This window comes from Myotis brandtii, unplaced genomic scaffold, assembly GCF_000412655.1.
Source record: "Myotis brandtii unplaced genomic scaffold, ASM41265v1 scaffold741, whole genome shotgun sequence".
NCBI classification, from domain to species: Eukaryota; Metazoa; Chordata; class Mammalia; order Chiroptera; family Vespertilionidae; genus Myotis; species Myotis brandtii.
Genome location: NW_005370950.1, coordinates 360569 through 383246, shown reverse-complemented (window position 1 = coordinate 383246; position 22678 = coordinate 360569). Strand labels below are relative to the sequence as shown.

Here is a 22678-nt window from a genome sequence, read left to right as displayed (position 1 = left end):
ACATATGTACTACTATTTGTAATACTTTAAACAAGAAAATAAAATTTAAAAAAACACACAAAAAAACCAAAAAATAAACCAGATCTGATTTGTAGCTTTTGCTAGTTTCTGTTGTGTAAATCCTCTCACCATAACCAATTGTAAGCTATCAATGGCTTACAATATTCCTGAAATTTTAACAAATTATTCTTTCACATTATACTATTTCCACTTGAGAGTAAGGGTGATGCCATCTATTTTTTCTATATATACCAACTGCACCTAGTGCGGCACAAAGCAGAAACTCAAATGCTGAGTGACTTATAGATGTATCCAAAGATGAACACTAGTGTGTATTGCTAAAAACAAATTAAATGACCTCCAAGCTCTTCTGGGCAATAAAATTCTATTATCTTAAGAAATTTATAATGTCTAAGTTCTGATCCTTCTAAAAATATATTAAAAAAAAAGAGAACATTCACTGAGCACTTCTACTATGTCAACTACTGTACTGTTATGTACTTTACTTACTAATCTCATTTAATGCTCATAATCACTTTACCTGTATGCTCTATTCTATCTACTTTGCTGTTGATCTCTAAAGTTCACCTCCTTGTTGCTTTTCTAATTAAAAAAATATTTGTATTGATTTCAGAGACAGGAAGGGAGAGGGAGACAGAGATAAAAACATCAATGATGAGATAGAAACATCAATGATGAGATAGAAACATCACTGATCAGCTGACTCCTGCACACCCCCCACTAGGGATCGAGCCGCAACCCGGGCATGTGCCCTGACTGGGAATTGAATCATGACCTCCTGGTTCATAGGTCGATGCTCAACCACTGAGCCACATCATGCTGTTGTTGCTCTTCTGAGATCATTTCTTGGGTTCCTCTAAAGTTTTGTTTTTAGTCAGTTCCACATTTCAGAGATATTACTGCATCAAAAATTGTGGTGCAGCTTAAAGAGCATGGGCTTTGGAGTTAGATAGCCCAAGTTCCAAATCCCAACTCTATATAATCTATAGCAAATACATTAAGATCTGTGAACTTCAGATCTCTAAAGTAAGAAGAATCATACATACCTCATAAGTTATATACCTCATAGGGAAGGACTGAATGAGAAAATGTATCTAACTTATCTAGTGATGTGTATATTTTTTAAAAAAATTGCTACTTTCTCTTGTTTCTCAACCATCATAAACCTTTTGAATCACTGGACTAGCATGTTCTATTTTGATTCCAGGCATACATTTTTATAATGCCTTACAGACAGTCCCATTACCTGAGTTCTATTTCAGTCTCTAGGCTTTCAATCTGCTTTGTAATGGAATCCTCTGACTCAGAAACTTGACCATGAAGTTCAGCAACTGAGAATGTGCGCCTCTGTAAAGAAGAATAGTGGGAATGAGGGTAAAGTACTCAAAGGAAAGTAATCCTCCAAAGCATTGAGTGTGTCTGGGAAGTACAGAGTCTGATAATTGGTCAAATATTTCCATAAGGGCACTTACCCGGAATTTAGAAGGTAGATTCTCCCCAGATTCCTTTTGTTCTTTGAGTTGAGCCAGATCCTGAGCCAGGATCTTCCTATCTTCAAGAAGGTCATTCAGATGGCGTTTGGCTTCCTCAGTACTGACCATAACCTCAATTTCATTTCCAAGCCAACTCTAGAAGAGTAATCAAGTGATGTTGGGTTAAGGATGCAGTTTCTCTGGCCCATGGGCTAGATTCAGTTCCAGACTTAATTTTCCTCAGACCAGAGCTCAAGTAACTAAGGGTGTCCCAAAATTCACACAAGAAGTAATTTTGATAGAAAACACTATGTATGGAATAGCATATTGGGTAAATGGATTATCATGTTGCGATAGCGAGCACCATTAACTGTTATTGCCTGAGCAGCCGCATTTTTGAAGAAGAATGGTCCGATGATGCTTCCAGCCCAAAATCCACACCAAACAGTGACACGTTGTGGATGCATTTGTTTCTCAACAATCACTCGTGGATTTTCTGAACCCCAAATGCAACAATTTTGTCGATTAACCAAGTCATCAAGATGAAAATGAGTCTCATCGCTGAAGATGATTTTGTTCGAAAAATCAGCATCCACTTGTTGTTCCATAATCCATTCAACGAACTCTATTCGCTGTGCGTGGTCAGTAGGCTTCAGTTCTTGAGTCAATTGAACTTTGTAAGCATGAAGATGCAAATCTTTCGTGAGAATACGCTGTAGAGAGCTTCTCGAAATGTCCAATTCTTGACCACGGTGCCGAATTGATGTCCCTGGATTCTCAGCAACACTCTCACGAACTGCTTCGATGTTCTGTGTTGAACGACTTGTTGAAGGACGGCCAGAGTGTTTAAGATCACTAATTGATCCAGTCTCCCTAAATTTTTTAATTAATGTCTTTACAGTTGATGAAGTTAAATCACTATTCCGACCATATTTTGCACGAAAATTGCGAACTGTAGCTGCCAAACCTTCATTATTTTTAAAATATTGCTTAACAATGAAAACACGTTGTTCTTTCGTGTAGCGCTCCATTTTTAATAACCCTGAACTGTCAGCGGTCATGCTATCTTTTTTTTTTGTTGGCAACACTTTACAGCACAAATGGCATAAAATTCAAATCTTGCGTGAATTTTGGGACACCCTTTAGAAGTAAGATTTCCATTTGTACCTACACTCACCAAAAGTTCCAATAGGTCTCCAAGAGCCTTTACAGGAATATCCTAAAAGGTCACAATAAAGAGACTTTCTGCAGAAAATCTTCAGATATTCTACATTTCTCTGTACTCTGTCTTATCTTCTCCATTTTCTCCTTAACCTTTGTCCTTATCTAGTCATGATATAGAATTAAAGTATATTTTGACTGCCTGTTCTATTTAGTAAATAGATATCCATTCTTAATCTTTAAAGATGAATGAAATATATCAAGCAAACAAAATGAACTAAATTCAGTTTTAAAAAAAGGACCATCCCTGAGAACACTTTCACATCAGAAGATATACCACAATAAGAGTAATCAAAAGAAAGCTGGAGTGGATATATTAATATCAGGTAATGTGGAATTCACATCAAAGAATATTACCAAGGATTAAAAAAGGTGATTTCATAATGGTAAAGGAGTCAATTATTCAAGAGAATTTAATCCTCTAATAAAACACCGAAGTATGTGAAACAAAAGGAGATAATATGGAATTATAAAAATACTCAATTGATCCAAAAAGAAGCCAGAAAACAAGGAAAAAGTGAATGAAGAACAGATGGGAAAAATAGAAAACAAATAGCAAGATGAAATATTCATATCTACCAATTGTAAGACTGGATTTAAAAAGCCAGACCCAACTACATGCTGCCTACACAAATCACACTTTAAAAGTGAAGGCACAACTTTTACCCTTTGTGACAGCATGGATGGACCTGGGGAGTATTATTCATGCTAAGCGAAATAAGCCAGTCAGAGAAAGACAAATACCATATGATCTCACTAATATGTGGAATCTAATGAACAAAATAAACTGATGAACAAAATGGAACCAGAGTGTGGATACATGAAACAGACTGGCCGGTACCCAAGGGGAGGGGAGTGGGTTGACTAGATAAAGAAGTTGAAGGGATTAGCTAAAGAACATATATGCAATACCCCATGGGTACAGACAATAGTTTGGTAAAGGCCAAAAGAGAAGGAGGCTGGGGTGGATCGAGGTGGGCAAAGGGGATGGGGGAAAGCAGGACACCTGTAATTATGTCAACATTAAAATTTTTTTAATAAAAAACAACAACGAAGGCACAAATAGGTTAAAATTAAAAGGATTACAAAATATACCATGCTAACATAAGTTGAAAGAAAGGTTTTTGTGTTATTAGAACAAAAATTAGATTTCAGAGCAAATATTACCAGGAATAGAAAATATTATTTTATAATAATGAAGGGATCAATTAATCCTAAGTATTTGTGCCTCTAATAACAGCTTCAAAATACATGAAGCAAACCAGATAGAACTACAAGGAGAAAAAGAAGAAAAACAAAATTTTAGTTGATGATCTCAATACCAATCTCTCAATAACTGATAGAGCAAGTAGGCAAAAAACCAGTGAGAACACAGTAAAATAAATAGCACAATCAATCACATAGACATGACTGACATTTACAGAGTACTATCCAATAACAGCACTGTACACATTCTTTTCAAGTACATCCAGAACATTAGCGAAGACTAGCCATATTCTAGGCATTAGTTAAGTCTCAGTAAATTCAAAGGATTCAAGTCATACAAAGTATGTTCTCTAATCACAATGGAATTAAATTAGAAATCACAACAGAAAGATATTGGGAAAAATTCCCCAATATTTGGAAACTAAATAACACACCTCTAAATAACCTATGTGTCAAATAAGGAATCAACAGGGCAATTAGAATGTATTTTGAATTGAATGAACATGAAAACATAACTATAAAAAATTGTGGGATGTCGTTAAGAGTACTTGCACCCCTATGTTCATAGCAGCATTATTTACAATAGCCAAGATCTGGAAACAGCCCAAGTGCCCATCAGTAGATGAGTGGATAAAAAGCTGTGGTACACTTAAACAATGGAATACTATGCAGCTGTAAAAAAGAGGGAAATCTTACCCTTCGAGACAACATGGAGGGTCCTGGAGAGTATTATGCTAAGCGAAATAAGCCAGTCAGAAAAAGACAAAAATCACATGATCTGTTATATGTGAAATCTAATGAACAAAATAAACTGTCAAACAAAATAGAGCCAAAGACATGGAAGCATGCAACAGACTGAGAATTCTTAGAGGGAAGTGGGGAGGGGGCAGGAAGAGATTAACCAAATAACTTATATGCATAACCCATGGACACAGACAATAATAGTGTGGTGAAGGCTTGGGGAGGGGCTAGGAGGGGTAAGAAAGGGTCAATGGGAGGGAGGAGAAAGGGGACATCTGTAAAAACTTTTAACAATAAAGATAAATTTTTTTAAAAAAGATTACTTAAAGGAAAATTTATAGCACTAAATGTTTATATTAGGAAAGAAGAAAGAATTCAAGTCAATGATGTCAGGTTGCCAGCTGTGGTGGTGGGGGACTGGATAAAAGGTGAAGGGATAGAGAAGTACAGATTTGTAATTATAGAATAGTCTCGGGGATGTAAAGGACAGCACAGGTAATATAGTCAATAATATTGTAATAACTATGTATGGTGCCATGTGTGTACTGGACTTACCAGGGGGATCACTTTGTAAGTTATATAAATGTCTAACCACTCTGCTGTACACCTAAAACTAATATAATTTTGAATGTCAACTGTAATTTTAAAAAATATAAATTAAAATTAAAAAAAAGAAATTAAAAATATATGAGCCAATGAAATCCAAAGAGGAAATAAGGAAATAATAAAGATCAGACTGGAAATTAATGAACTGGAGTTTGGGGGGTATATTTTTTATTGTGGTAAAATATACATAACATAAATACAATTTTACATTTGTAAGAATGAACTGGTTCTTTGACAAACCTCTAGCCAAACTGATCAGGAAAAACAAGACACAAAATATCAATAACATGAATGAGATGGATGATATTAGTATAGCTTTTACAGACATTAGAAGGATAGAAAGGAAATATTATGAATAACTTCACACCAATAAATTTAACAACTTAAATGGAACTGACAAAATCCCTGAAACACACAAATTACCAAATAACTCAAGAAGAAATAAATAACCTAAACAGCCCTATACCTATTTTAAAAATTGAATGTTAGTTAATACCCCTCTCTACAAAAACTAACAAAAAACCCTTCAGGCCCAGATGGCTTCACTTGAGAAATGAACCAAACTTTTAAGGAAGAAACAAAGTTAATTCTATACAAATTCTTCCAGATAACTGAAGAGGAAGGAATACTTCCCATTTCATTCTAAGAGGCCAGCATTATCTTGATACCAAAATCAGATATTAAAAGAAAAGAGCAGACCAATATCCCTCATGAATAACAGATGTAAATATTTTACACAAAATTTTTATTTTAGCAAAATTTTAATTTTACGTATTGCAATACATGAAAAGGATCATATAGCACAACTAAGTGGAGTTTATCCAAAGCATTTAAGGCTGGTTCCATATTTAAACATCAAAGTGGGCATACAGTGCAATATATAGATCTTGTTTTATATAAATCTATACTTAAAAACCTATTAACCAATGTCACCCCAATAATTTTAATAAAAATTTTTAAAAAGTAATTTACCAAGTCAACTAACTAGAGACAAAAAATATTTGATGAAATTTACATCCGCTCAGAATAAAAACTAACAGCAAATTAAGATTAGATAAGAACTTCCTCAATCTGATAAAGGGCATCTATGAAAAACCTACAACTAATATCATACTTAATGGTGAAAGACTGAATGGGTTTCTACTATTCAACATCATCCTGAAGGTCTTAGCCAATGCAGTAAGACAAGAAAATGATATAAAAGACACACATATTAGAAAGGAAGAAATAAGACCAGATTTACAGGTGGTATGATTGTCTACAAAGAAAATCACAAAGAACCAACAAAATAGTTACTAGACTAATAAAGTCAGAAGACAAAAGTTAATATACACATATGTAATAACTTAATCAATAAAAAATTTAAAAAATAGTTAATATAAAAATTAATTGTATGTCTATTTACCAGCAATGAAAAACTAGATAAACAATTTGGCAGTTCCTTATACAGTGAAACATACACTTACCATGTGACCCGGCAATCCCACTCCTAAGTATATTTACCCAAATGAATTGATTATCTATGTTTATACAGAAAACTGCATGTGAATGTTTTAATAGCAGTTTTATTCATAATCACCAAAAACTAGAAGAAAACCCAAGACATCCTTTAAAAGGTAAATAAACTGTGGGACATCCATTCAATAGAATGCCACTAAGTAAAAAAAAGGGCCCAGACAACTGATGCAAGTAACAACATGGATGAATTACAAATGCATTATGCTAAGTGAAGAAAGCCATATTGTGTTTCTATTTATATGACACTGATGCAAAGGGAAAACAATAATGACCGAATACAAATCCATGTTTGCCAAGGGCCAGTGATGTGGTAGGAGTTGACTATAAAGGGATAGAGGGGAAATTAGGGGGATAATCTATGTTTAAGGATAGAAAGGAAATATTATGAATAACTTCACACCAATAAATTTAACAACTTAAATGGAACTGACAAAATCCCTGAAACACACAAATTACCAAATAACTCAAGAAGAAATAAATAACCAATTAGCCAATGCAGTAAGACAAGAAAATGATATAAAAGACACACATATTAGAAAGGAAGAAATAAGACCAGATTTACAGGTGGTATGATTGTCTACAAAGAAAATCACAAAGAACCAACAAAATAGTTACTATTCTATGGGTTGATTGTGGTGGTGGCTATATGATTGTATGTGTTATAAAACCTTGCAGAACTATACACTAAAATGGGTAACTCTTATTATGTCAGTTATGCCTTAATAAAGTAAATTGAAAAAAATCAAGTCATTTGCCATACAACAGAGTAAAAACAAACAAACCATATGATAATCTCAATAGGATTCTGAAAAAACTTTTGAAAACAACCCCAGCATCATTCATGATAAAAACTTTCAGCAAACTAGGAATAGATAGAAACTTCTTCAAGCTGATAAAGAACATATAAAAAAAAACCTTTTTCCTACTCTACCCAATATTTTACTGGACATTTTGGCAAATGCAATAAGGCAAGACAAAGTTAAAAAAAAAAGGCATACAGAGTGGATAAGATTAATAAAAATTGTGCCTATTTGCAGATTACATGATCATCTACAAGGACTCTACCAAAACGGTACAAGAACAAATAAGCATGTCCAAACAGTTGGAAATGGAATTTAAAAAACACATTTCCAATATCATAAAAATTTGAAATAATTAGGGATATATTTGACAAACGTGCAACACCTGTACACTGAAAATGAAAACACTGCTGAGAGAAATAAAAGACTTAGATAAATGGAGAGGTGTACCATGTTCATGGATCAAAAGACCCAATATTGTTAAGATGTAAATTATCCTCAAATTCTATAAATTCTATGCAATCCCAATCAAACTCTCAGCAGACTTTTTGTAGAAATTGACAGTCTGTTTTTAAACTTTATGTGGAAATGCAAAGGAGCTAGTTTTCCCAAAATAATTTTGAAAAAGAATAACAACTTCAGAGAACTTATACTATCTGATTTCAGCACTTACTATAAAGCCAGTGTATCAAAGATAGACATGTAGATCAATGGAATAGAATCTAGAAATTGACTTATGGACAATTGATTTTGACAAAGGTCTCAAGTCAAAATGAATCATAGACCTAAGGATAAAGCTTAACATTATGTGACTTCTAAAAGAAAGCTTAGGGGAAAATCTTAGTGACCTTGGGTTTGACAAAGATTTCTTAAATAGGACAAAAACCCCATCCTATATAATAAAAGCCTAATATGCTAAGTGTCCGGTCGTCCAGTTGGCCATTCAACCAATCAAAGCGTAATATTCTAAGGCTGCTCAACTGCTTGTTATGACGTGCACTGACCACCAGGGGGCAGACAGTCAACTGGTCGACCAGTAGCTATGACAAGCACTGACCATCAGGGGGCAGATGCTCCGGCTGGTAGGTTAGCTTGCTGCTGGGGTCCGGCTGATCGGCACTGAGCAAGACGGGCCAGACATGCCCTGGAGCCCTCCTGTGGTCTCTCTCTGGCTGGCCAACCTCCTGTGTCCCTCCCTGGACCCGATCTTGCACTGGTGAGGTCCCTTGGCCTGGCCTGCTCCCTCTCGCAATCCGGGACCCCTCGGGGGATGTCGGAGAGTCAGTTTCGGCCCAATCCCACAGGCCAGGCCGAGGGACCCCACTGGTGCACGATCGGGGCCAGGCCTCTAGTTAAAGTATAAAAGAAAAATATCAATACATTGGATGGAGATCAAAATTTAAAAAGCTTTATTCTTCAAAAGATACTGTTAAAAAACTAAAAGGTGCCCTAGCGAGTGTGCTCAGTGGTTGAAGTGTTGACCTGTGCACCAAACGGTCATGGGTTAGATTCCTGGTCAAGGGAACATACCTGGGTTGCAGGCTTGATCCCTGGCCCCAGTCAGGATACATGCAGGAGGCAACAATTGATGTGTCTCATTTATTTTTCTCTCTCTCTCTCTCTCTCTCTCTCTCTCTCTCTCTCTCTCTCTCTCTCTCCTTCCCTCCCTCCTTCACTCTCTCCTTATTCCCTCCATCCCTCTTCACTCCATTCCACTCTCTAAAAAACAATGGAAAAAATATCCTCAGGTGAGGATAACAAAACAAAAAACAAACAAATTTAAAAAAATGTGGTATATTTCTAGAATGGGATGCCACTTGGCAATGAAAAAGAAGTATTGATACACACAACTACATAGATGAATCTCAAACTAATTATGTTGAATGAAAGCCAGAAAAAATGTATTCAATTTTTAGAAAATTCTAGAAAATAAAAATAAGTATATAATTACAGAAAACAGATTAATGGTTACCTTGAAATGGGGGCGGGGTAGGGAGGGATTGCAAAGGGGCACGAAGTTTTAGTCATGATGGATGTTGATGTTATCTTGATTGTGATTTCATGGGTACATGTCTGTGTCTAAACTTATTAAATTGTACACTTTAAATATGTACAATTTCTTATAGGTCAATTATACCGCAATAGAACAGCCAAAAAATTAACTGAACCTCAAAAGGGGTAGGGATAGAAAAAGTTCTCTACTTTTGGTCTTTAACAACCATTCATATATTCATATCTTTAGGAAATAAGGCTTTCAGGAGAGTCAGCCTGGGGGATTGGGCCTAAACTGACTCTGCAGACCTTCATTCAGATTTTGCAGTTTACTTCTAAATGAAAAGAAAACTATTTCCCATGTTCTCCTTTTCCCAATATACAAAAAAGAAAAGGCCATTCAAGCTGTCCATACCTTCACTCGAGTTGCAGTGCCTTCCATTTCACGGCTCTGAGTCTCTTTCCGCTTATCTGCGACCTCCCGTTGTTTTTGGAGAGCATCCTTGAGCCTCTTGTTGGCAGCTGCTGCCTAAATAAAAACAGCTCACAGTAATGTTGAATTTAAAGGTAAAAAGAAGAACATTATAACTTTCAGCATATTAGTAAAGAAAAATAAAAAATTCTATGGTTTGAGTTTCTATAGGAACCAAGTTTATAGGTCTCCATGTCAAATGTGCACTTCCCCTAGGTTCTAAAGCTAATACTTGTCAACAGTTATTGCTTTAGAGCCCAGGAGAGAGGTACATATTTCAAGGAAGTACTGGAGGCTTCAAAGTGTATAGAAATGTCACATATAATATTACTAGAGGCCCGTTGCATGAAGAGATTCGTGCAATAGGCCTTCCTTCCCCTGGCTGCCGGCACCAGTTTTCCTCGGCACCCGGGACCCAGGCCTTCGCTCCAGTCACAGCGGAGAAGCCAAGCCTCTTCAGTAGTCTTCAGTCTTTGCTCCGCGCTTGCATATGCAAATCAACCGCCATCTTTGTTGGGTCAATTTGCATACTCATCCTGATTGGCTGGTGGGCGTAGCGGAGTGACACCAATTTGCATGTTTCTCTTTTATTAGTGTAGATTCTGTGACTTTTTAGAAAGAAGCAAGCCCAATTAGAAAAAAAAATCCTTATTTGAATAGCACCACTTCATCAGGTTATCTGCCCATAGTTCATGACATATAAACAGGGATCAAGACTTCGGAATTGCTGGTCAGGATGATATCCCCTGCCCTGGCCGAGTGGCTCAGTTGGTTGGAATATTGTCCCATACACCAAAGGGTTGCGAGTTTGATTCCCGATCAGGGCCCATGCCTGGGTTGCAGGTTTGATCCCCAGTTGGGGTGTGTACGGGAGGCAACCGATGGATGTTTCTCTCTCACATTGGTGTTTCTCTCTCTCTCTCTCTCTCACATCCTCTCTCTCTAAAATCAATAAAAACATATCCTTGGTTGAGTATCCTTGGTTGTTGAATACTGACTGGCATCCCTAGTTTCTCAGGACACTGGCTCATTTAAGGGATACCACTTTGCCTGCATCTAAGCAATACACTTGACCTAGCAGATTAGAATTTCTTACCTCTTCAGTTTTACGTCTAAGCACATTAGACTGTTTCTGGAAGTTTCTTTCGAGTTTGAGCAGCTCATATTGCCTCTTTCGGTCCTGAGAAGAAATAAGCCAGACAGCTAGATAAAATAAAATCTTATAATGTAAATAAAAAGTATTTCAACGGTATAGTCATTATGGAAAAAAAGAGGTTCCTCAAAAAATTAAAAATAGGCCCCGGCTAGTATGTTTAGTAGTTAGAGCACTGGCCCACGCACTGAAGCATCGCAGGATTGGTTCCTGGTCAAGGGCAAGTACCTGGGTTGCAGGTTCAATCCCTGGCCCTGGTCAGGGCGTGTGTGGGAGGCAACCAATCAATGTCTCTCTCACATCTCTCTCTCTCTCTCTCTCCCTCTTTCCCTCCCTCCCTCCTTTCTTCTCTCTCTAAAACTTAATAAAAAATATCCTCTGGTGAGGATTAACAAACAATTTTTTTAAAATAGAACTACTGTAAAATCTAGCGATCCCACTATTGGTTATATATTAAAAGGAAATAAAACCAGTATCATGAAGGGATATCTGCATTCTCATATTCACTGCAGCATTATTCACAATAACCAAGATATAAAAAAGATGAAAAGATGAATGGATAACAAAAATGTGGTACATATACTAGTACACAATGGAATATTATTCAGCCATAAATAAGAAGGAAACCCTGCCATTTGCAACAACACAGATCAACTTAAACTAGGCTAATAAAGACAAATACTGTATGATGTTTTATATGTGGAATCTAAAGGTCGAGCTCATAGAACCAGAGAGTAGAACAGTGGTACCAGGGACTGGGGGATAGGAAAAAGGATAGTCAAAGGGTACAAATTTCAGTTATAAGATAAACAAGTTCTGGGGATCTATGTATAGCATAGTGATTATACTTAATAATACTGTATTGCATTACTTAAAATTTGCTAAGCGAGTATAAAGTATTCTCAACACACTAACAAAAGGGTGATAGATGTGACATCTCCAAATTTATTCTTCTCTTTCAAAATTATTATGACTATTCTGGGTAACTTGTATTTACATATGAATTTTAGGATTAGAATGTGAGTTTCTGCCAATAAGTCAGGTGGAATTTAGATTGGGATTGTGACGTTGTGCATCAATCTGGGGAGTATTCCATCTTAAGAATATGAAGTTTTGCCATCCATGAACATGGGTCATCTTTCCATTTAGATCTTTAATTAATTCAATGATGTTTTGTAGTTGTTAGTGTCTAGGTCTTACAACTGTTTTGTTAAGTTTATTCCCATGTATTTTATTCTTATTGATGCTTTTATAAATGGAATTGTTTTCTTAATTTCATTTTTAAATGGTTAGTTGCTAATGTATAAAAAACATCTGATTTTCACACATTGAATTTATACACTGCAACTTTGCTAAACTCGTGCATTAGTTCTAATAGTTTTTTAGATTTTCTAGGACTTTTTTGTCATCTCTTATAGAGGTAGTTTTGCTTCTTCCTTTCCAATCTGGATGCTTTTATATATTTTTCTTGCCTAAGTGCCCTGGCTAGAATCTCCCAGACAATATTGAATAAAAATGGCAAGAGCAGATACCATTGCCTTGTTCCTGATCTTAGGGTGAAAAGTATTCTGTCTTTTACCATTAAGTATGATGCTAGTTGCAGGGTTTTCATAAATGCCCTTTTATTAGGTTGAGGAAGTTCCTTTCTACTCCTTGTTTTTTTGAGTGTATTAATCATGAAAGGATTTTATCAAATGTTTATTTTGTGTCTATTAACATGATCCTTAATTCTAATAATACGGTGTATTACATTAATTGGTTTTCAGATGTTAAAGAAGCCTTGCATTTTTTTGGACCTTACTTGGTCATGGTGTATCATTCTTTTTATATGTTGCTGGATTTATCTATATTCATGAGATGTTGGTCTGTGGTTTTCTTTTCTTAGAATGTCTTTGTATGGTTTTGGTATCAGAGAAAATACTGGCCTCACATAATGAATATCTTTGAATTCATTATGTGTCTTCTGTATATAGCATATATTGTTATAGATCTCGCTTTTATAATTCAGTCTAACAATCTCTGCCTTTTGAATAGATTGTTTAATCTATTCAAATTATGCTATTATTGATATGACTAGATTTATGTTTTTGAGTTTACATTTTGTTTTCTTTTATCTTTTTTTGTAATTTCCTCTTTTACATTTATTTTTTTAAAAATCTTTATTGTTGACAGGGAACCAAGATGGTGGCATAAGTAAACACCTGAACTTGCTGCCTCGCACAACCACATCAAAACTACAACTAAAAGACAAAATGGATATCATCCAGAACCATGGGAGGGCTGGCTGAGTGGAAGTTTGACAACTAGAAGTTAAGAGAAAAGTGCATTGAGACTGGGAGGACGTGCAGAGGTGGGGAAGTGCGGAGGTACTCAGGCACTCGTGGAAATGGGCTGGCAACTGGGGTGGGTCTCAGGGAATCACCAGGGTTGGGCAAACTGTGTGGGCCAAGTTGATGGAGACTCAGATCTGGCACATGCCAGTCATCTCTGTGGTGGGGAGATCTCAGCAACAGAACAATGACCTCTGCCAGCATTTCTTCTGGGAGAAAGCTGCCCCCCAGTTACTGCCCAGATACCAGAAAATTTAGTTCCTCTCTGTATGTTCCTCATCCTTTCAAGCTGCTGCCCTACCACTGGAGCTCAGAGACAGTAAGTCCTAGTAAGTCTGTGCATGGACCCTTTAAGAGGACCTGCCTGGGAATCTTAGCATCCCTCTGTCTCCCTCAACCTCAATTCCCACTGGTTTTTACAGCCCGAAGTTATGGGGACTTCTCTTCCCTGCACTGGAACCCTAGGCTGAAGGGTCTGGTGTTGGGCTAGAACCTCTTGCTCCTCATGGGGGACCTCTGTTACCAAGATATCCCTCCCAATTAAAAACATGCCAAACATGGGTGTCAGGACCAGCCCGTTCTGTGCCTCCACCCCTCCTACCAGTCTCAATGTGGCTTCTTCTTTAATTCTCTAGTTATAGGGCTTCCATTCAGCCAGATTTCAGGCAGTTATCAATGATGGTTGTTCTTTATTTTAGCTGTAATTGTGATGTGGTTGTGGGAGGAGGTGAGTACTGCATTTACCTACACTGCCATCTTGACCCTCCTTCCTCTATCTTTTATCTTTTTTGTTCCTTTATTCTGCCTTTACTGCTTTCTTTGACATTAAGGCAGCGGTTCTCAACCTGTGGGTTGTGACCCCTTTGGGGATCGAACGGCCCTTTCACAGGTGTTAAGACCATCGGAAAACACATATATAATTACATATTGTTTTTGTGATTAATCACTATGCTTTAATTATGTTCAATTTGTAACAATGAAAATACATCCTGAATATCAGATATTTACATTACAATTCATAACAGTAGCAAAATTACAGTTATGAAGTAGCAATGAAAATAATTTTATGGTTGGGGGTCACCACAACATGAGGAACTGTATTAAAGGGTCGCGGCATTAGGAAGGTTGAGAACCACTGCATTAAGGGAATATAAATATTTTGTAGTATAGCATAATAATTAGTTTAATGATTATTTCACTATATTTTTGAGTTACATTCTTTTTTTTTAATTTTAGAGAGGAAGGGAGAAGGAGAGATAGAAACATCAATGAGAGAGAATCATTGATTGGCTGCCTCCTGCACGCCCCCTACTGGGGATCGAGCCTGCAATCCGGGCATGTGCCCTTGACCGGAATAGAACCTGGGACCCTTCAGTCAGCAGGCTGATGCTCTATCCATTGAGCCAAACCAGCTAGGGCTTGAGTTACATTCTTAATGATTGTTCTAGTGCTTATAATAAATATCTTATCAGAATCTACTTCAGATTTCTATTAACTTAATTCCAGTGAGATATAGAAATGTTATTCTTATATTGCTCTGTTCTCTCTTCCTTTCTTTGTTATTATTGTTATGCATTTTAAGCCAATATATAACCCAAAATACATTATTATAATTGTTACTTTATATAATTTATGTTCTTTAAACAGCTGAGCTAAAAGGAAAGCAAATACACGTTTATAGAATTTGTTATTTAGCATTTGTTTCTCCTCATTTCTTCCTGTAGATTCATGTTACTATCTGATGTCATTTCCTTACTCAAAACTTTGCTCCTTTATGTTGTTAGAGGCCCGATGCACGAAATTCGTGCAAGAGTAGGCCTTCCTTCCCCCAGCTGCCAGCACCAGCTTCCCTCTGGCACCCGGAACCCAGGCTAACCTCTGGACGCCAGCAGGCACCCAGGACCCGGGCTTCCCTTGCAGCCCTGGCTTCGTCCAGAAGGACATCCGGTCTAATTAGCATATTATGCTTTTATTATTATAGATTGTAAAACATATTACATCTCTATAGGCCCATCGATATAATTACATACAAATTATTTTATACAACTGCTTTTTCAAATCAGTTAAGAAAGGAAAAGTAATATGTAATTATACTTTTAGAATTACTTATATAATACCTTTATTGGCACTCTTTGTTTTTGTGTGCGTGTACAGATTCAAATTACTGTTAGTATCACTTGCTTCAGTCTGAAGTTCTTTTAAGTATTTCTTGTAACGTAGATCTGCTAAAAACAAATGTATCTGGCTTCTGTTTATCTGGGAATGCCATTATTTTGCCTTCATTTTTGAAAGAAAACTTCGCTGTCTATAAGATTCTTGGTTGATAGCACCTTCAGATTTTAACTTCCCTAAATAAAGTCAGTACCCTAATGGAAGGCAACATTCCTATGACTGTTCCGATGGCCAGCCTCTCTCCCTGGGCAGAACCTCTGTACCATCGCTCAGGATCTGGGGGCAGGGACAGCATCCTACTTATTAGAGAAACATTTTTGTTCTGAGTAGGATGCTGGGCTGGGGCACTAGACCCTATTTTTCTTGGCTTGCCTCTCCTGACATGGAACTAACATCCTATGGTTAGATGGGTTGGGACAATCAGGCCCGAGTATTATTGGCTTTCTGCATCAGGGGCAGAGTTTCCACCCTATGCATGGGGACTAGGTGGAAGAAGGGATACACAGACCTCTCGGCTGCTCTTGCGTGAAACAGAAGTGTAGTAACATGGAGCTGAAGGGGATGAAACAGAAGAAACAATAGCCATAGAATGGAAACTGGAGGGTCAGGGGAGGGAGTTGGTCATGGCTCAAATGCCACAGACTCTTGCTGTTCTTACTGAGATTTAGTGGAGTTCCTTGAATAATTGTTTATTTGGTATATGCCCTTAGGACAATTTCCAGACCTTTTAAATAGTTGTTTTTATAAACTTTATCAACTGTGTTTGTTTTACTGAGTCCACAAAACTCCTCATGCTATCTACCATTCTGAAAGTATTTCTCATCTTATTTCTTGACCCAACATATCACATTCTGGCCAATTCTAAAAATTTCTCCAAATCAATGTCTTTTCCAGGGTGCTTTCCAAGAATGCTGCTACTACTCTAATTCAGGCCCTTACTATCTTTCGGGATAATATAATGTCTTAACTTGTGTTCTGGCTTCCGATTTCTCAATATTTCAGTTTGTTCTACACATTACTCCCAGATGTATCTTTCTAAAGCAGTATTTTGCTAACATCACATTGTTTCTCAAAAACCTTAAAAATCTTTACTCTGCTAACAAAATAAAGTTCAAACTTCTTGGATCTTTAACAATTCAGCTTCAACTTGTCTTTCCAATAGAATTTTCTACTACTATTCCACCTGGACCATTAGCCATGCCTTGAATATGCCCACAAAGTTGTCATTTCCTGCTGTCCCATCTATCTGGGATGCCTGCATTTATCTCTAACAAAATCCTCCCTATTATTCAAGGCCTGTTCACCTATTGTCTTTTCACTCCAACTAGAAGTGTGCTTCCCTTTCTTAATTACTTTGGTGTTTTAGACCAGCGGTCACCAACCGGTGGTCCGCAAGGTCCGAAAGGTTGGTGACCGCTGTTTTAGACCATTTGTAAAGCACAGATCTCTTTATTCTTTATATTGGCGAAAAACATGTTTATGTCTCATGTTCCCTTATACCAGGCATTCTTCAAGGAAAGAGTTCATATACCACTCATCATTATATTTTCCAAGGTATCCAGTGGATAGTACCTTGCACACAGTAGACATTTAATAAATAGCTGCTAAATTCATGAATGTGTCACATTTTTGGAGACACCAGTTATTTGAAAAAAAAATTATTTAATGTTAGTCAGCCTAGAGAAGGGTTTATTACCTTTGAGGAGTATACTTACCTATTCTTTTTTTTTTTTTACTTTAAATTTATTGTTGACATTATTACAGATGTCTACATTCCCCCATCCCTTTACCCACATCCACCCAGCTTCTGTACCCCTTCCCTCTGGCACTTACCCGTTCTTTTAATTGGATTACTTCTTTGTCTTTTTGTTGCTTCCATTGTCTAAACTTCTCAGCATCCTCTTTCATCTGACGCATTAACTGTACCCGTTGGTTTTTCATCACCTGTAAAAACAAAAACCAGTACAAGTATTAGTCATCTGTATTTACTCTAGGTTGATGTGCATATGGACAAACGAAGCATTAAGAGAGAAAACTAAGATTTTCTCGCCAATAGATTTTATGATTAAGCTTATCATACCCCTTGCTATGCTTGCACAGGTTTTCTGAGTATAGACTACACAAATAAACACTCTGAAGCAATAAAAGCAAAAATGTACCTACAAGCTAAATCCAGTCCTAAATTCATGCTATATAAATGAAGTTTCAAGGAAATATCTACTAATCCTCAAGAACAAATCCACCTAGCAACCATTGTATCTAAAGGTTTTAGTACTAGTAGCCTGAAGCAACTACTTTGCAGATAAGTTGAACATTCAATAGCTGAAAATTTTCTCTAGGTGCCTGTCATTTTGCAACTACTTTACAAAATTATTCTACATGATCATGGAAGGTGGTCAGGATATTACCACTAAATATTAAGGTATCTTTGCCCTTTGGTTTCAGAGAATTTAACATTAAACTCTGAATGTCAAAGAAGGGTTTTGTTATTCAGATTCTAGATGTCTACTAGAACAATGTTCTGCAAAAGAGACTTTTGTGGAGATTCACACACTTGAAATGATGATCCTGCCCTGTACTCTCTCACATGAAAACACCTCTATAGTATAATTCCATATAGAACACTTATGCTTGTAAGTTTCAGTAGGTTAAAATGCATGGATAGAGTTTAATACCCGTATCTCCTGGTTCAGTTTGGAGATGGTATGTTCTGTGGATTCTTTCAGCTTCAGAAGTTTGGACTGTTCATTCAGTTTCTTCTTTAGATCAGTTATTTGACCCTCTAGCTCCTGAAGACGTTTGCGGCGGCGCTCACTCAACCTAAACACAGATGCTGTAGAAATGAAGACTAGAAACAGCAAAGCCTGACTTCAAAAGACATAATGTTAGATTCCCAGGCTCACAACCCTGATATATATATATATAAAATAGGAGGCCTTCAAATAGCCTTCTTTAAATATGAATACCACCCAAACAATCAAAACTGTCTCAATAATGGGGCCTTAATACAGAGTCAAAGAACAATTATTTTGAGTATATAACAATGCAATTGCCTCAATACATGACAACCCCTGTACCACTATGTGTTAAAAGGATGGTTCTTTGAAGTCATTTCACTTCACTTTAGCTGTAAGAAATAATTCTGATGTTTATTACATAAGTATAAGATAGAAAGTAAACATTCAGCATAACTTTTAAAAACATTACCTTTAGACTCAATAGAAAGATATAACAGTCACTGAGTAAAAAGAAGACAGAATAGCTAATAAGGCAGAAGTTTGAGGGAGAGTAGGGTATTCTGGTTATCTATCTTGATTTTATTCTTAACTAAGAAATGGCTAGATTGATTTTTCATTTACTAGCCTGGACATTAATTCTATTCACAAACTAATTTACCATCAGCGCAGGGATAAATTGTTGCCGTCTGGTAGGTCTGATAATTTTTCAAAATCCAGCTCAAATGCTAACTTCTTGTAAAGCCTTCCTTGATCATACCAGCCTAAATTGATATCTCCTGCCTCTGAACTCTTAAAGCAATTACTGCCTAAGAAATTTATGTGGCTACTAATCATGTGCTGTGTTACAGCATTCTTTTATTGTCATTATGAGATGTTATTAAAAATCTCAATTAAATAACTTTTCTTTTGCTTAGGTCTCCCCTCCACAACTAAGTTTAAAATTTGTGGGTGCAGGATATGGCTCTTTTACTTCTCTACTTCCTCCACAACTCCTCATACACAGTAGTAACTTTGATATAATATTTATTGACTTTATTCTTACTTGGCTTGGTTGATATCCTTTTTTGTTGTCTGAAGTTCAAGAACCAATTCTTCCTTTTCCTTTTGCAGATTGATGACTTCCAATTCTAGATTTTTTATGTTATCCTACAAATGTTATAGGTCAGAGAGAAAGAAGGGATTAAAGGCAAAGGAAGAAAATCACTTTAACATTCCACGTTTAAGAAACTATGCACTCAATTTCACCACTTCAATTGCATACTAAAAACATTTGTACTTGATTTGATGGAGATTAATGTCATGTAGTGGGAAAAGTATGGACTTGGACCAAAGGGCTGGGATTGAGACTTGATTCCAGCACTTACTATCTAAATGTCTTAAGGAAAGTAACTTCATTTCTTTTCACTTAGTTTTTGTGCAGAATAGAATTAATATAGCAGGCATGAGGCTACTATCTTCATTTTTTAAATATATTTTTATTGATATCAGAGAGGAAAGGAGAGGGAGAGAGAGAGATAGAAACATCAGTGATGAGAGAGAATCATTAATCAGCTGCCTCCTGCACCCCACACTGGGGATCGAACCCACAACCAGGGCATATGCCCTGACCAGGAATGGAACCATGACCTCCTGGTTCATAGGTTGATGCTCAACCACTGAACCACACGGGCAGACTACTAACTTTAAAAAGGCCTGCTTGTAAGACTAGCCCATAGCTCATGTCTGGAAACTTGGATTTGGGTAGAATTTCCACCATTCTCTAAGTAATAAGAATGGCTCACTATGCCTAAACTGTTCAAAAAATATAATTTATCCTAAACACATGCTTTCCTTTTGGGAGTTTAGAATTTTGATATGTGCTAGGCAGAGAATACCTACATAAATGACCCCTGGTAAAATCCTTAGATTTCTAGGCTCAGGGGAACCTCCCTGATAGACAACATTTCACACATGTTGTCACAACCCATTGCTGGAAAAAGTAGGCACATACTGGGTGATTCTACTGGGAGAAGACTATTGGAAGCTTGTACCTGGTTTCTTTGAGATTTTGCCCCATGTGCCTTTTCCCTTTGCTGATTTTGTTTTCTGTCCTTTCACTGTAATAAATCTTAGCTGTGAGTATGACTATATGTGGAGTCCTGAGTCCTTGGAGAATCGTCGAACCTGGAGGTGGTCGTGGGGACCATCAAGCATTTCCCTATCTATATAAACAGGTAACAACACCATTTACCTCACATGGTTGTTGGGGAAGATAAATAAGACAAAAAAGTAGGCATTTTGTAAACTGTAAAGAGCTGTACAAACATCCTTATATTCAGAACTTTCAAACATATGTATTCAGTAGCAACTGTAGTTCTGCATGCATTTAGGAAACCAATTCTAGAAAGTGAAGTTTGGTAATTTTCAAGATTGGGAAAACCCAATGAACAGATTCCTTCCTGTTATCATAACCAAAAAAGATGAAAGGAAAATGGGTGACTGAGTGGTTGACAGCCAAGAAGATTATAAGTAGGCCTTGGACCAGTAGTGAAATCACACAATCTTTATAAATTGGCAAGGGCTGTTTTCCACAAAATATACTGAGCCACTTCTGTATAACCAACAAAAATCCATCTCATTGCTTTATAGTTACCCTGCATAATTAAACTGGCAATAATGTATGTGTATATGTCCGTGTATATTTATAGAACTAACACATGAAAACATTCTTGTAAAAAAAAGTCCAGATAATACATATAAAGGGCAAGTCCCCATGACTGCCCCACCCCTGCCAAAATTCCAGTCCCCTCTCCAAAAGTAACCACTGTTATGGGCTTAATCCAGACCTTCCAGATATTTTTCTAGATGTTTACATATTCTAATTATTTACACATATATGTAAGTGCATAGACTATATATATAATTAATAAATATACTGTAAAACATTTCTAATATACTATACTAGTATGTCAATAGATTATAAAGCATATAAACACAAATGTGCATATATGTATCTGTGTGTACCTATTACAATGTATTAAAGATAAATAGAATTACACTTTATGTATATATTATTCTGTAACTTGCCTTTTTTAAAACCTGGTCTTGGAGATTTATTTATATCAGTGCATATATAGATCTATCTCATTCTGTTTTTTTTAAATTAAATATTCTTATACATGCCTTGTGCACATGTGCAAGGTTTTTCTAGGGTAGAGACAAGTGGAATTACAGGATCATGGAGGGTACACATTTTCAATTTTAATAGCCACTGCCAAATTGTCTTCCAAAGTGGCTGTTCCAATTTACACTCTTTCCAGCTACATATACGAGTACTTGTTTTCCTGCACCCTTGTCAACATTTGATATTACTACACTTCCAAATATGTAGCAATCAGACGGGTAAAAAATAGTATGTCTTCATTATATATCCCATATTCAGTCAATAATTGCCTCACCAACTCCACAAAAGGAATTATTCAAATATATGAGTCCTGGGTTACTATAACTCATGGTAAGCTTCATTAAAAGCTATACCTTCTCAAATTTTTCTATGGCAATGCTTCACAGTGACAGAAAAATAGTTTAGAACAGCGGTCGCCAGCCTTTTGGACCTCACAGACCACCAGTGGTCCATGGACCACCGGTTGGCGACTGCTGCTCCAAAGGTTTCATTAAATCAGCAGTCGCCAACCTTTCGGACCTCACGGACCACCAGTGGTCCCCGGACTACCAGTTGGTGACTGCTAGTTTAGAACAAAAACCTATCTTATTTTTTAGAAAAAGAGAGACAGTTAATGGGCAGAGGGCAGGGGAGGGGAGGAGAGCTCAACCAAAGAACTTGTATGCACATAACCATAGCCAATGGATACAGACAATAGGGGGGTGGTGAAAGCCTGGGCTGGGGAGTAGGGGCAGGCTGGCAGAGGACAATGGGGGATAAAATGGACATATGTAATACTTTTTAACAATAAGAATTAAAAAAAAAAGAAGTACAAATTAGCAGGTATAGAATAGTCATGGGGCTGTAAAGTACAGCATAGGAAATATAGTCAATAATCTATCTATATAAAAGCCCAACGACCAGAATGACAGAACGACTGGAACGTCCATTCACTATGACACGCACTGCAGCCGACAACTGGCCTGATGTGGACCCCTATCAGCCCCCCCCAACTTCCCGCGGCCCCTCCCCCTGGTCGGCCTGGCCCCCAATTGGCCGCCCTCCACCCTGATCGGGGACAGGGACAGCTGGCC

The 22678-nt window shown here is 36.9% G+C and overlaps 1 protein-coding gene across 1 annotated transcript in view; it reads right to left on the bottom strand.

Annotated features, from left to right (window-relative positions):
• Nucleotides 1–22678, bottom strand: part of LOC102240208 (chromosome-associated kinesin KIF4A) — a 99141-nt gene that overhangs the window by 21509 nt on the left and 54954 nt on the right. The window contains exons 10-16 of the mRNA XM_014530502.1: nt 19485–19588; nt 18380–18524; nt 17538–17648; nt 11146–11229; nt 9993–10106; nt 1494–1649; nt 1268–1368 (exon numbers count right to left, since the gene is read on the bottom strand). Coding sequence (XP_014385988.1) covers nt 1268–1368; nt 1494–1649; nt 9993–10106; nt 11146–11229; nt 17538–17648; nt 18380–18524; nt 19485–19588 — 815 coding nt within the window. The remainder of the gene's footprint in view (nt 1–1267; nt 1369–1493; nt 1650–9992; nt 10107–11145; nt 11230–17537; nt 17649–18379; nt 18525–19484; nt 19589–22678) is intronic.